This window comes from Aspergillus piperis (genome assembly GCF_003184755.1).
Source record: "Aspergillus piperis CBS 112811 unplaced genomic scaffold BO85scaffold_11, whole genome shotgun sequence".
NCBI classification, from domain to species: Eukaryota; Fungi; Ascomycota; class Eurotiomycetes; order Eurotiales; family Aspergillaceae; genus Aspergillus; species Aspergillus piperis.
In genome coordinates this window covers 144427-155533 of record NW_020291601.1, presented here as the reverse complement: position 1 = coordinate 155533, position 11107 = coordinate 144427, and the positions used below count along the sequence as shown (strand labels likewise).

General features: G+C 52.7%; 5 protein-coding genes across 5 annotated transcripts; 3 read left to right on the top strand and 2 right to left on the bottom strand.

Moving 5' to 3' along the window:
• The first annotated feature begins 1210 nt into the window (after positions 1 to 1210).
• Positions 1211 to 3673, top strand: BO85DRAFT_398838 (ferric reductase family protein). The gene is made up of 4 exons (XM_025657070.1): positions 1211 to 2193; positions 2241 to 2299; positions 2354 to 2539; positions 2602 to 3673. The coding sequence occupies exons 1-4, from the start codon at positions 1602 to 1604 to the stop codon at positions 3565 to 3567; spliced, it is 1803 nt and encodes a 600-aa protein (XP_025514577.1). The 5' UTR covers positions 1211 to 1601; the 3' UTR covers positions 3568 to 3673.
• A 189-nt stretch (positions 3674 to 3862) lies between these two features.
• On the bottom strand, positions 3863 to 5698 carry BO85DRAFT_460039 (maltose permease Mal61; the record flags this gene model as incomplete). The annotated part of the gene is made up of 5 exons (XM_025661692.1): positions 3863 to 4268; positions 4328 to 4872; positions 4920 to 4991; positions 5050 to 5392; positions 5457 to 5698. 5 exons carry the CDS (start codon positions 5696 to 5698, stop codon positions 3863 to 3865), a joined length of 1608 nt encoding a protein of 535 aa, XP_025514576.1.
• A 455-nt stretch (positions 5699 to 6153) lies between these two features.
• On the bottom strand, positions 6154 to 8669 carry BO85DRAFT_496533 (putative rhamnosidase B). The gene has a single exon (XM_025663960.1). The coding sequence runs from the start codon at positions 8588 to 8590 to the stop codon at positions 6215 to 6217; it is 2376 nt and encodes a 791-aa protein (XP_025514575.1). The 5' UTR covers positions 8591 to 8669; the 3' UTR covers positions 6154 to 6214.
• Positions 8670 to 9238: 569 nt separating this feature from the next.
• BO85DRAFT_450060 (uncharacterized protein) lies at positions 9239 to 9483 on the top strand. The gene has a single exon (XM_025660294.1). It carries the CDS (start codon positions 9312 to 9314, stop codon positions 9465 to 9467), a length of 156 nt encoding a protein of 51 aa, XP_025514574.1. The 5' UTR covers positions 9239 to 9311; the 3' UTR covers positions 9468 to 9483.
• On the top strand, positions 9482 to 9950 carry BO85DRAFT_450058 (uncharacterized protein). The gene is made up of 2 exons (XM_025660293.1): positions 9482 to 9581; positions 9642 to 9950. The coding sequence occupies exons 1-2, from the start codon at positions 9512 to 9514 to the stop codon at positions 9833 to 9835; spliced, it is 264 nt and encodes an 87-aa protein (XP_025514573.1). The 5' UTR covers positions 9482 to 9511; the 3' UTR covers positions 9836 to 9950.
• The last annotated feature ends 1157 nt before the right edge of the window (positions 9951 to 11107 follow it).

Genomic DNA, 11107 nt, shown 5'->3' with positions numbered 1-11107 from the left:
TGCAGACAACCAACTAACTTCGCACGTTTTGAATCTAGTACCCTGGTGGTCTCAAGCAGCTATTTGTTGCTGCAGCCTTCTCCCCTGTGAGACCCAGAGGATGGTTGTTCTCGTCAGGATCACATTTGCTTGTGTTGAAGACAGAGTGAGGAAACCAACGAGCGGATTCCCCAAATGTTATGTGATTCAGTTGGCCACAATTTTGGTAAGACAGAAGATTCTCCAACGCGTGGGGAATGTGGTTCTCAACGGGGCCCAGTTCTCACGGTCGGGCGATTGGCGTTGTTTTCGGGCTCCATCACGTCTTATGAGACACTTTTCTTAGCAACGAGCGGTCGGACGAACTGCCCACGACGAGCAAGAAAAATAGAGGTTCCGTCGTAAATAAATTGAAGGGTGGAAACCCATCTATATGGCGTGGTGGCTGTCAGGGGCAGCCGACAATGGGCCAGTGGGACATTCCCCCGCCGGGATCCACCCACGGCTTCACTGGCAGACAAGCATTCCTGGTGGTTTCAGCACTCCAAGACAGTCGGATTTTGTTGCCGCCTGGAGTCTTGCCAAGCTGTCAGCTGGCTATACACGTAGCCGACGAGGTGAGAGGGGGTGTTGTTTCGACGAAGAGACGACAGAGAGATGCAGAATTCTTCAGGTGTGGTTTGTTTAAGTTGGCGCTGACTGGGATCGTCGATTAGACTCATCCCTGTTGGACCCTATCAGCTAATTAGCTGATTAGCGCGCATTTCTGTTCCGTGCAGGCAGCCATTGCATTGTTAGTGAACCCTATACTAGGTATTGTTAACCCTCAATTTCTGAATCTTCAATTCCCTTGGACTGCTCTCGGTTGAGGGGATTATTACGAGATGATTTGTCAAGCAGAACAAGAATAGACAAGAGGCAACCAGCCCTACCCGTGACCCACGCCTCACCCCCAGCCAATTTGATCGTGAAACCAAGACCGTTGGGCCAGGCGCCGGTCGCTTTCTTCGCCCGATTGATTGGACGAGGGATCACCGGCTGGCTTGGGCCTCGGTAGCCACTATTCTTGCGCGTCTCGAGTTGATGAGGCAGCAGAGCTGTCGACTGCCCGCCTCTGACTCGTCTCGGCACTCTCTCTCTCCACCCCTTGCATACCCTAACCCCCCCAGCCTATCATGAAGATTCAGACCTCAGTAAAGCCTTTCCTCCTCTGCACCACTCCCCGCTGACAGGGTCGGTCATCTGCTTTATCTGGCGCTCTGATGGCATCCCCGACCACCCTGTCATCTCCGCCGATCCGTTTGCGCCTCCATGTAGTTCTTTACTTAGTAGATAGTATTTGACCGGCGAGATCCGCTCGTTCTCCATCCCGGCTATCCTTGCGTCCATTCTTTCTCTTCTCCATTCTTTCAATCGTTAACTTTATTTTTATCTCCATTCGCAGTCCTTCATTTGTTTTTCTCCTTCTCTTCTTGCCTCCAGCCAGGGTGATTGTTCTCTTTATGCCATTGTGGCTGGTCCACTCAGTTGACTTTTTACTTTGCATCTTTTCGTTCTCTACACGCTGGGATTCGTCCTTTCATTTCTCTTCTCGTTCAACGTGACGCCAACACTGATCCACCATGGACTCCGACTTGTGGTATGCCATGCTCAATGACACCCTCTGCTATGCCAATCTCTGGGTGTTGGCCTGTATGATTGTGGTTGTCTTCGCCTGGCAGTCCTCCGGCCGTCTCTCTGCCCACCTGCGTCGCCTCGCCAGTTTTACCGACCACCGCCAGACCTACCATCGCGTTCCCAACATACATGTGGCCTGGTTGAAGCGACACCTTTTGGATGCGCCGCTGCTGCGCTCCCGACATAACCAGGAATGGCAGCTGTCCCGCGCCGTCAACATGGGCACCCTGCCCAGCCGCTTCCATACCCTGCTCCTGACCGTCATCGTTGTCATGAATATTGTGCTGTGCACCAACACTGTGCCCTATGGATCGAAGGAATCAACTGTTGCGGCGCTTATTCGTAACCGAACCGGTTACATGGCCACCGCCAATCTGTTCCCCCTACTGGTCATGGCTGGCCGCAACAACCCCCTGATCCCGCTTCTGCGCGTTTCGTTCGACACCTGGAATCTGCTACATCGGTGGTTGGGCCGCATTGTCGTGTTGGAGGGGCTGGCCCATGTCATTGCCTGGGGAGTGCCAAAAGTGCAAACCTGTAGGTCTATTCTAGCTTCCTGGGTTCCAAGGGCTAATGTTGAGCAGATGGGTGGTCAACCGCACTCGGCACCTTGTCGAAACCCTTCATGTTCAATGGTCTCATGGTACGTCCCCACATTTCCTTACTAGAAGGCAAGCGCTGATGACTTGGCCTATAGGGGATGGTGGCGATGCTCGTCATCCTGGTTCAATCCCCTTCTCCCATCCGACATGCCTTCTACGAGACGTTCCTGCATCTTCACATTGGGCTGGCCTGTGTGGCTGTGGGATTTCTCTGGCATCATGTCTACCGTTACTCCTGCCGTTACTATCTTTATGCCGCCATCGCCTTCTGGGCGTTTGAAGTGAGTCCCCCTTGCTGCGGATATTCGTCCGAAAATAGAAACATCGGCTAACTGCGGCTCAGCGACTTGCGCGGTTGTTGATCCTGATCTACCGCAACTATGGCTTTGGTCGCCGCACAACCGCCTATCTGGAGGCGCTGCCTGGCGACGCCGTCCGCGTCACTCTGCAACTCGCTCGTCCCTGGACCTTCTCGCCGGGCCAGTACTGTTTCGTCTACATCCCGAAACTCGGGGCCTGGACCTCGCACCCCTTCTCCATCGCCTGGGGCGAGACCGGCCAGACCTTGCTGGGGTCGTACAGCGAGAAGATGGCCGAGGTGGAGATGGGCAATGACCACGGCCAACCTGGACTGGAGTCTCGCAAGGTCAATACGGTTTCCCTGCTCGTGCGGCGTCGCACCGGATTTACGGACAAGATGTTTACGGAAGCATTTGCCTACGCGCGCACCCGCTTGCCCCCGGACACGATCAGCACTTCGCCGCGGTCAACTACGACGGATATCTCCACGGCAGCCATGCCAGTCACTGCTTTTGTCGAGGGACCCTATGGCAACCTCCACTCGCTTGACTCGTACGGCACTGTTCTCCTCTTTGCCGGTGGAGTGGGCATCACACACTGCCTGCCATTCATCCGCCATTTGGTGCAAGGATACAGCGAGGGCACCGTCGCTGCCCGACGTGTCACTCTCGTATGGGTCATTCAATCTCCAGAGCACCTGGACTGGATCCGACCATGGATGACCACGATCCTAGGCATGGAAGGCCGGCGCGACGTGCTGCGGATCCAGCTGTTCGTGACGCGCCCGAGAAACCCCCGTGAGATCAGAAGCCCCAGCGCGACCGTGCAGATGTTCCCGGGCCGGCCAGATGTGGGCACGCTCGTCCAGATGGAAATTGAGAATCAGGTCGGGGCCATGGGTGTGATGGTCTGTGGCAATGGTGGCCTGAGCGATGATGTCCGCCGGGCTTGCCGACAGCGCCAGGGCCTTACCCAGTTGGATTATATTGAGGAGAGCTTTACCTGGTGATCTCTTGCCCAACGCGCCTGTACCTATATAAATTTGTTTTCGATTTGTGACGTGCCAAGTAGATGAGCAGAATAGACCGTTGGCCGTCAAACTAACGAGCCGTACCAAACCTAACTACCTTTACTAACGAATCACAGGGTCATCCATCTCCGTGGGCCACGAGAACTGCCATTACTCAGCCCAGCATCAACTGTAGACATCCACGATGCAGCCGATGATAATGAACAAACCTACCAAACATACACAGTAGAAAGCCAACGTACTAATTCGAGCTAGTCCTGCCTATACACCACTACTAATCCTCCCCATCATGCACCACCTTCCTCGCATACCCCAACCCAACCTCACACTGATACCGCCTAAACTGCCTCGTCGGCACCCTCGCCGCAAACATCTCATCCAGCTCCTCAAAGCTCCTCCCCTTAGTCTCAGGCAGTTCAAAGAACAGAATCAACATTGTGACAGCTCCCATGCCCGCAAAGATCCACCCGATCAACCCCCCTAGATCCGCCTCGTCACTGTTATATAGGTACGGCATCGCCACGTTCCACACCGTCGAGAAGAAATAATTAAATGTGAACCCGATGGCTAGTGACTTGGCGCGCAGTCGTACTGATGAGACTTCACCTGCAATGGCCATGGCTGGGCCGATGGCGGGACCGTAGACCCACCAGGAGAGTTCGAGGAAGATGCCGACCACCCTATACCTATGTTAGTATTCACTGCAACGAGAAGAGATTATATGGGGAGGAAGACTGACCATAACGCCGGACTGGAGTGTGGAAAACACCCTGCAATTCCCATAACCGTGAACAGCATCGTCGAGAGCCCAATGCCGAACATGACCAGCGCTCGTCTCCCACAAACGGTCATCACGTACCCCGTGATCAGGGAACTGGCAATCCCAAACGCAATACCTATCTCCGTCATCATTCCCGTCTTAGCAGAAGACATGCCCGCCTGCACGAGAAAATACGGTCCGTTAGTCATGAAGCTAGACCCAATCACCTGTGACAGAGCATTGCAGTAGAGGATGATCCGCGTGCGGCGCCAGTTGACTCCCTTGAAACATTCCAGGAAGCTGGCCTCCTTGGCTGCTTCGTTGCGCTGTTGCTCTTCTTCGTGTGTGCGGACTATGTCTGCGAGAATGAGTGGTGACTCCGACGCTGGGTTGCCCAGTCGGGATAGCATGCGGCCGGCCTTTTCGCGTTGGCCCTTCATGACGAGGTAGTATGGGGATTCAGGTATGAACGGGAGGAAGAGGAGGATGACCCCGGGCCAGACCCATCCGGAGGCAAAGAGGACCTGAATTGTCAGCTTATGAGGTTAGACGACGCATATGGGCGAAGTACCTTGTATGCAGCATCGGTGGACATTGCCATGCGAGGAAGAGCCACAGATGCGGCGATCAGATATCCCAGATTCTACGATATCCATTGTCAACATCACTGTCTCTTGCTGATCTACTCGGCGGGAACATACCATGCAAAAGGTATACCCCGAAAGAGCAATACCTCGCACCTCAAGCGATGTAATCTCTGAAATATAAGTCTGCCCCGTCGTCAGAGCCAGACCCAACGACAAGCCATTGACAATCTTCCCAGCGAGAAACGCGCCCGGTGTCGACGCCGTATACACGACTGCAATGCCAGCGGCAGATAAACATGCCGCGACGAGGAAGGCTGCTCGACGTCCGAATCTGTCCTGGATGGGACCCGCGGCTGTTGATCCGAGCATCGTCGCGACTTGAGAAAGGGCGTTCCACAGGGACTGCCAGTACGCGGGGATCACGTATGAGCCTTTCGTGAAAGTGCCGAATGTTTGTCTGGGAAGTCATATCGTAAGCGACTGTCTAGATTCTTACCTATGCTATACTGGGGAACACTCACTCAAAAGCAGTCATGGATAGCGCCAGCGACAGAACCAGGTTATCGAACCCGTACATCAACGCGCCGATATTGCCATACAGACAGAAGAGGACCACGATAGGATTCGCTCGGAGTGCCTGCCATGTCGACCGGCCATGCTGGCTAGCCGGGTCGTGGATCCCCAGTGTTTCAGTGTCTGGTCGACGGACCTGCTGGTCCACCACCTCGAGATGGCTCGACTCCGACTTTTGGTCGGTGGACATAGTGGCATTCAATTATGGACTCTGCTGATGATCAAGTCCTGGGTGTGCTGCAGTTGATGAGGCCGGACATGTAATGAGGTGTGGGGGAAATATAGCTGATACCCATGCCCCATTAATGACCAGGGAAATGACCAGGGCCCTGGGCAGGGCGGGTCTACCCCATGGGGTACAATCTGGCAGCCTGGGAAGACTCGAAAGCAATCAGAACGTCTTCCGAGGAAGCGGAAATGCCGGACCCTCCTTGATGTCGGCAATTCCGGGCCTGGATCGACAGTTAGGGGGCAAGCTTTCCATGGAACAGAACGCTGATTTAGTGCATCTCCACGCGTTCTGCACATCAGCTTGGGCCTGAGGTGGATGAACTTTCACAAGGTTCAGGCTGGTATCCTCTTTTGGGGTAACTCGACCACTTATTGTCATTGCAGTATTTCAATCGAAGACATGGGCTCAGGATGTATGTACATTCTTATTCATCTATCAAATGCATATACAATTCTACTACGTACCACAACATCCCTACTCAGCAAAAGTGACAGACTCCCCAGGACCCAGCACCCTCTCAACTAGCCGACCATCAACCACAATCTCCACATGAATCTTACTCGTCACCTCGACACTTAGTGGCTTCCCCGGGGCCCACTGCAGCTTAATATTTCCCCGAGAGGTATGCAACAACCCATCAGCTGCAGCCACTAATTCCCTCCGGGGCTCGATACGGACCCGCTCAAAGCCTGGCTCGGCAGGCTTCACCCCGAACAGCTGCGTGACGATCTCGTTCACCGGACTGGCGCTCCACCCATGACAGTCGCTGCGGGCGTTCACCTCATCCTCAGCCCATGTCGTCAGGTTATTGGCCATCATGGACCGCCATGGATCAAGCATGCTAGGAAATAGTTCGCTGTATATGCCTGTCTTTTCTGCTGCTCGGAAGACGTAGAATTTCATTGCGTATGAGCATTGTGCGAGGGAAGAGTCGGTCACGGTCTGTCTGAGGAGCTGCTTTGCGACGTCTCCTGTTACTGTTTCGCTGAGGATGGCAAAAACTTGCGTGTGTTGGCTGTACTGTTCCACTCCTGGGCCATCCAGGTATAACTGGGAGTTAGACGTGCAGCGCTGATTCACGGCACTCCGGATACTGTGCGCCCGCGCCCGATACTCCTCCGCCGTGCTTATCCGCCCGACAAACTCGCACAGCTCCGCCGCATGTAGTAGGGCATACGCATACATCAAACTGTTAACCGTAGCCGCACCCGCGGTATGGTACGCCGGAGGCATACACGACTTGAAGATCTGCCCCGGAACGAACCAATCCTGCACCCAGTCGACGAACGGCCACGTATCGGGGTCAAAATGGCCCACTAGACCACGGTCATCAAGGCGATCCTCGAAATGCTGGATGATGCTATCCACTGTGCTTAGGTACCTGCGCACTAGTGTCCTATCCGCAAAGTACATCATGTGGTCGTGTACCATCAGAATCCAGAATAAGGAGAATTGCGGGATCTGCTTAGAAGCGAAGCCAGTCGGATACTGTGCCACGATCAGTCCGTCTGGTGTTCGGCTGGCGTGGAACTCCTCGAGAGTCTTGCGGGCGAGACGGTCATCGGGGGATAATTGGTAAGTGAACAGCATCTGTAGTCGAGAATCTGATGCAAATTGGTTCTGTTCGTAGAACGGGCAATCTTCGTATGTCTCGTGGCGGCAGTTCTGGAGGGTTCGTAAACTGATCTCCCAGATCTTGTTGAGCTCGGCACCAGCGTCGACTTTGGTGGTGATCTCTAGTGGGTAGGAAGTTTCTCGCAGGGAGATGTTCGTCAGTGTTATTGGGTTGGCAGTTGTGGTTATCTCGAGTTGCACGTAGCGAAAACACCGGAACCAGAATGATTCAAATGAGTGCACGTCCTGTCCAGAGGTGACAGTGTAAAAGTCCCTCACACCATACAGACGACCACTCGCGTCAGATCGATTAGTTTTGGTTCTCGGGATGGGAAATGGTGCGGTCTCCACACCCATGTCCTTCTCGTAACACTCGGAATACAGGATGCTGATCTTTGCGCCCCCTCCTCCACTGAAGCCGAAGCTGACGAACGCCGTCATCAGCGCCTCAACGCTGAGATCCACAGTAACCTGCGCATTTGCTGGGATCACCACGGGCTTGTCCTCTCGAACCAGCAATTTCCACTCGTCTTCGCTGACAGAACCAGTCGCCTTGACTATTCCGTCGAACCTCCCTTCAATCTCCGGTAAATCCGGTATCGGACGCGGTGCCAGCTTCCACGGGCTCACTATAGGAAGCATCTTCACAGCATTGGACTGGAATACCGCCTTATCCCACGTCGCGTCATCATATCCAGGCATTTGCCAACCGGTTATGGTTTGGTCCTCCTCAGCGCGTTCATTGTTTGACAGAAACGGCGGACCGAGCAGGTAATTCCATTCAGTCTGTGGGATAATCTTGACGGATCGTTGCTCGATGCACGTCCACGAGGGATCAGTAGAAATGGCGAGTTCAGGATGCGGAGAGTACAGCATGAACCCGGGCAGCGGCATGCTCACAATCGACGAGGAGCCCGGTACGAGGGTAGAATATCGTAGAACACGCGCACTGATTACATTTTCACCATCGCGAAGGTATGGGCGGATATCGATTGTCTCGTAATACCATTTTCCTGGATAGGACTTGCAGGGACCCCAGCTCACGCGGTGACCGTTGACGAAGAGGCGATAGCGACTGTCGGCAGAGACGTGCACAGGGAGGTTTTGTAGGTCATCTGAAGGGTGCCATTGAAAGGTCTTTCTGAAGAGGAAGAGCCGGCCAGGGCGATTATCTTCTTCGAGATAGTGAGGTAGCCAGATCCAAGGGGCTGCGCGAGTCCAGTCGGGTGAAGCCATGGTGACGGTTAAGGACTAGATGACTGTCCTGCGTTCGATCTGACGACTGAATTTTCATTCACAGAGGGCAGGAGAACCCTCACATGCTGGAGTATAGCCATTCTGCTTGTTTGTTTTGAGAAGCCAAGCAAGAAATGTTCCAAGTCGGATATTCCGCTCGGTGGGGATTGCCCCGAATCCGATACCGGGTCCAAGCCTAGCCTAACCGTACTATTGGTATGGGTGTAATGCGGGGAGAGCATCCTGTGACGTCACATGACACGTCGCGTCCTCGGAAGATCCGGTGGATTATGCAGAGAAGATGGAAGGGAAGCAAAGGAAGCTTCTATTACTGCTTGGGGGAGAGAGAGAAAAGAGAGGATGGAATCTGTAATAGGCATCTATTAAGGTATGGTGGAGTATTCTTTGCTTTCATCCCTTTGCGACCGTTGCCAACACCATTAACTGAATATATATAAGCCCTACATATGGGGCACTGTTAGTGCAAGGAGCTTTGATGAAGTGAATACCAAGACTTAATATTGTTCATTTCACTAGAATGAATATATTACAAGAAATGAAAGCATAACATGATGACACGCTAAGTCAATAACTTAAAGATACTTTGATATGCAGCTATAATGAGAAACAGCGGGACCATCATGTCGGGTCGTAGGTATAGTAGACCATGAACCATATGAGAATGAACTGCATACTATGCCAGCTGCAGTCTAGTCAGTCCATGACGAGGAAATGCTATCATGAACAAAAGTCTCACCTCTCGCCACCCCCGCGGTCGCCTGACAACCCTGGTTCCGGCAACCCATTCGCCCCTGCACCCTCTGCTTATAATAGCCACGGGACCCTGCACACACTCCCAACTACACTATATCTGTAACCAGCAAAAGACAAATCCAACCACAATATACTAAAACATCCATCATGCATCAAATGCTCATCGGTCGCTCCCGACCAGTCGTCGGCAACATCAGCCAGAGACTGCAGTCGGCGGGTACGCTGCTCCCTGTGCCATGAATGTTTCAATCTCAAGATCAGCAGCTGAATGCGTCAGACCCTACCCAACGACGACGACATATCATGCGGTCGGATACCTATCGCAAGGATAGCTCAGAACCAGGCCATATCCCCGTCAGCTCCTTACGCGTGCACGGCGCCGCCTGGGCCGTGGCTGGCGCCAGCATGTACGCTACCCTGCATGGGGTCTACATGATGCTCAAGTCCTTCCGGCAGATTCGCTACATCTAATCCTGTCATTTCCTTGAAGAATGGAACCTGTACATGTGTTGATTTGAGCGATATGCAATGATATGAGCTTGCCCATTCATCAACCAACTTTTGTAGGAGTAAACGGTATTCGAGAGGGTGGGGATATACAGCGGTCTTGGAATGGACTCGAACTGGTAGATGTGTAGTGACTTGAACTCTTATATATCGGCAGAAAGAGCTGTTTGTCCACGCGTAGGAGAGCCGTGTGTCGCATCTGTGATGGACTTGGGTTTCTGGCTCCACCACTACAGTCTTTCATCGGACCAGCTTCAAATGATCATATGTATCATGCGGTTGATGATATGAGCTGATGGGTTAGCTATGCCATGTATCGTAATGAACACCACAGCACCGTAGACGACGAGGGCTGAACTTAAGGTCAATGACTGAAACTACCATATCATACTGGAGAGTAGCCCATTGCGAGGAAATGCTCTGCGTACCTGCACCGTTGACTGCTGAAAGGGGTTTGTTGAGCTGACTGACTGCACCTCCACGAGATATCACGTCCGTGGTAGCTGATGTTAGTGACAAAAAGAATCAATGGATGGACATATCGCGTCACCAGGCACGAGTTTCAACTGACCATCAATTGTATTGTCGAAGAGGACGTCTCAGACAGAATGGGGAGTGAAGGAACCCCGGATCTTGATGCATCAATCAATCAAGTATTCCTTTGCATGGGTCAGCCAAAGGCGACCGGCTTATGCTCGGTGCAAAGGCCCCAACAACTGCTCCTATTGTAAGGTAGTGCTAGTCTTGGGGCGAAAGTCCCGGAACATGTTTCACTGAGGATGTGTCGCATATCCATCGCCTGGTCCGGGGTTGTAGCAGAGGATGGCCAAGATGTGTGAGCGATTTAGACACTATTGCTGACAGTAACGGCTGAAGAAAAAGAATAACTGGACCATGAAGACAGCAGTGTTCTATATGTTAGGACAATAACCGCTTTGCTGAGAATAGAGGCTGCGGAAGTTGATTGCTTAGGATGGAGAGGTTACGTTGTTCTGTTCTTTCTGTCAACAACATTGGTCGATAATACTTCCGAGGTATGTAGCTATGATGCAGATTGTGAATGTGAGAATGGGTTTACAATCGTGGCAGATAGACAGGCACATAAATTTCGATCGGGATCAGGAGAATGAAAGTTTGTTGATGGCTGTTATACTAGGGCTCTTCCATGTCGTGACGTCATGGACCAGCTTCTCATGGAAAATTCACATGGATTGAACCACGAAAAGCACACAGCAA

Bases quoted from the DNA above. Each gene is read 5' to 3' on its own strand.
- BO85DRAFT_398838 (XM_025657070.1), top strand. From the start codon at position 1,602: ATGGACTCCGACTTGTGGTATGCCATGCTCAATGACACCCTCTGCTAT. The intron at 2,194-2,240 runs GTAGGTCTATTC...AATGTTGAGCAG, and splicing joins AGTGCCAAAAGTGCAAACCT to ATGGGTGGTCAACCGCACTC. The intron at 2,300-2,353 runs GTACGTCCCCAC...CTTGGCCTATAG, and splicing joins TCATGTTCAATGGTCTCATG to GGGATGGTGGCGATGCTCGT.
- BO85DRAFT_496533 (XM_025663960.1), bottom strand. From the start codon at position 8,590: ATGGCTTCACCCGACTGGACTCGCGCAGCCCCTTGGATCTGGCTACCT.
- BO85DRAFT_450060 (XM_025660294.1), top strand. From the start codon at position 9,312: ATGACGAGGAAATGCTATCATGAACAAAAGTCTCACCTCTCGCCACCC.
- BO85DRAFT_450058 (XM_025660293.1), top strand. From the start codon at position 9,512: ATGCATCAAATGCTCATCGGTCGCTCCCGACCAGTCGTCGGCAACATC. The intron at 9,582-9,641 runs GTACGCTGCTCC...TGAATGCGTCAG, and splicing joins CCAGAGACTGCAGTCGGCGG to ACCCTACCCAACGACGACGA.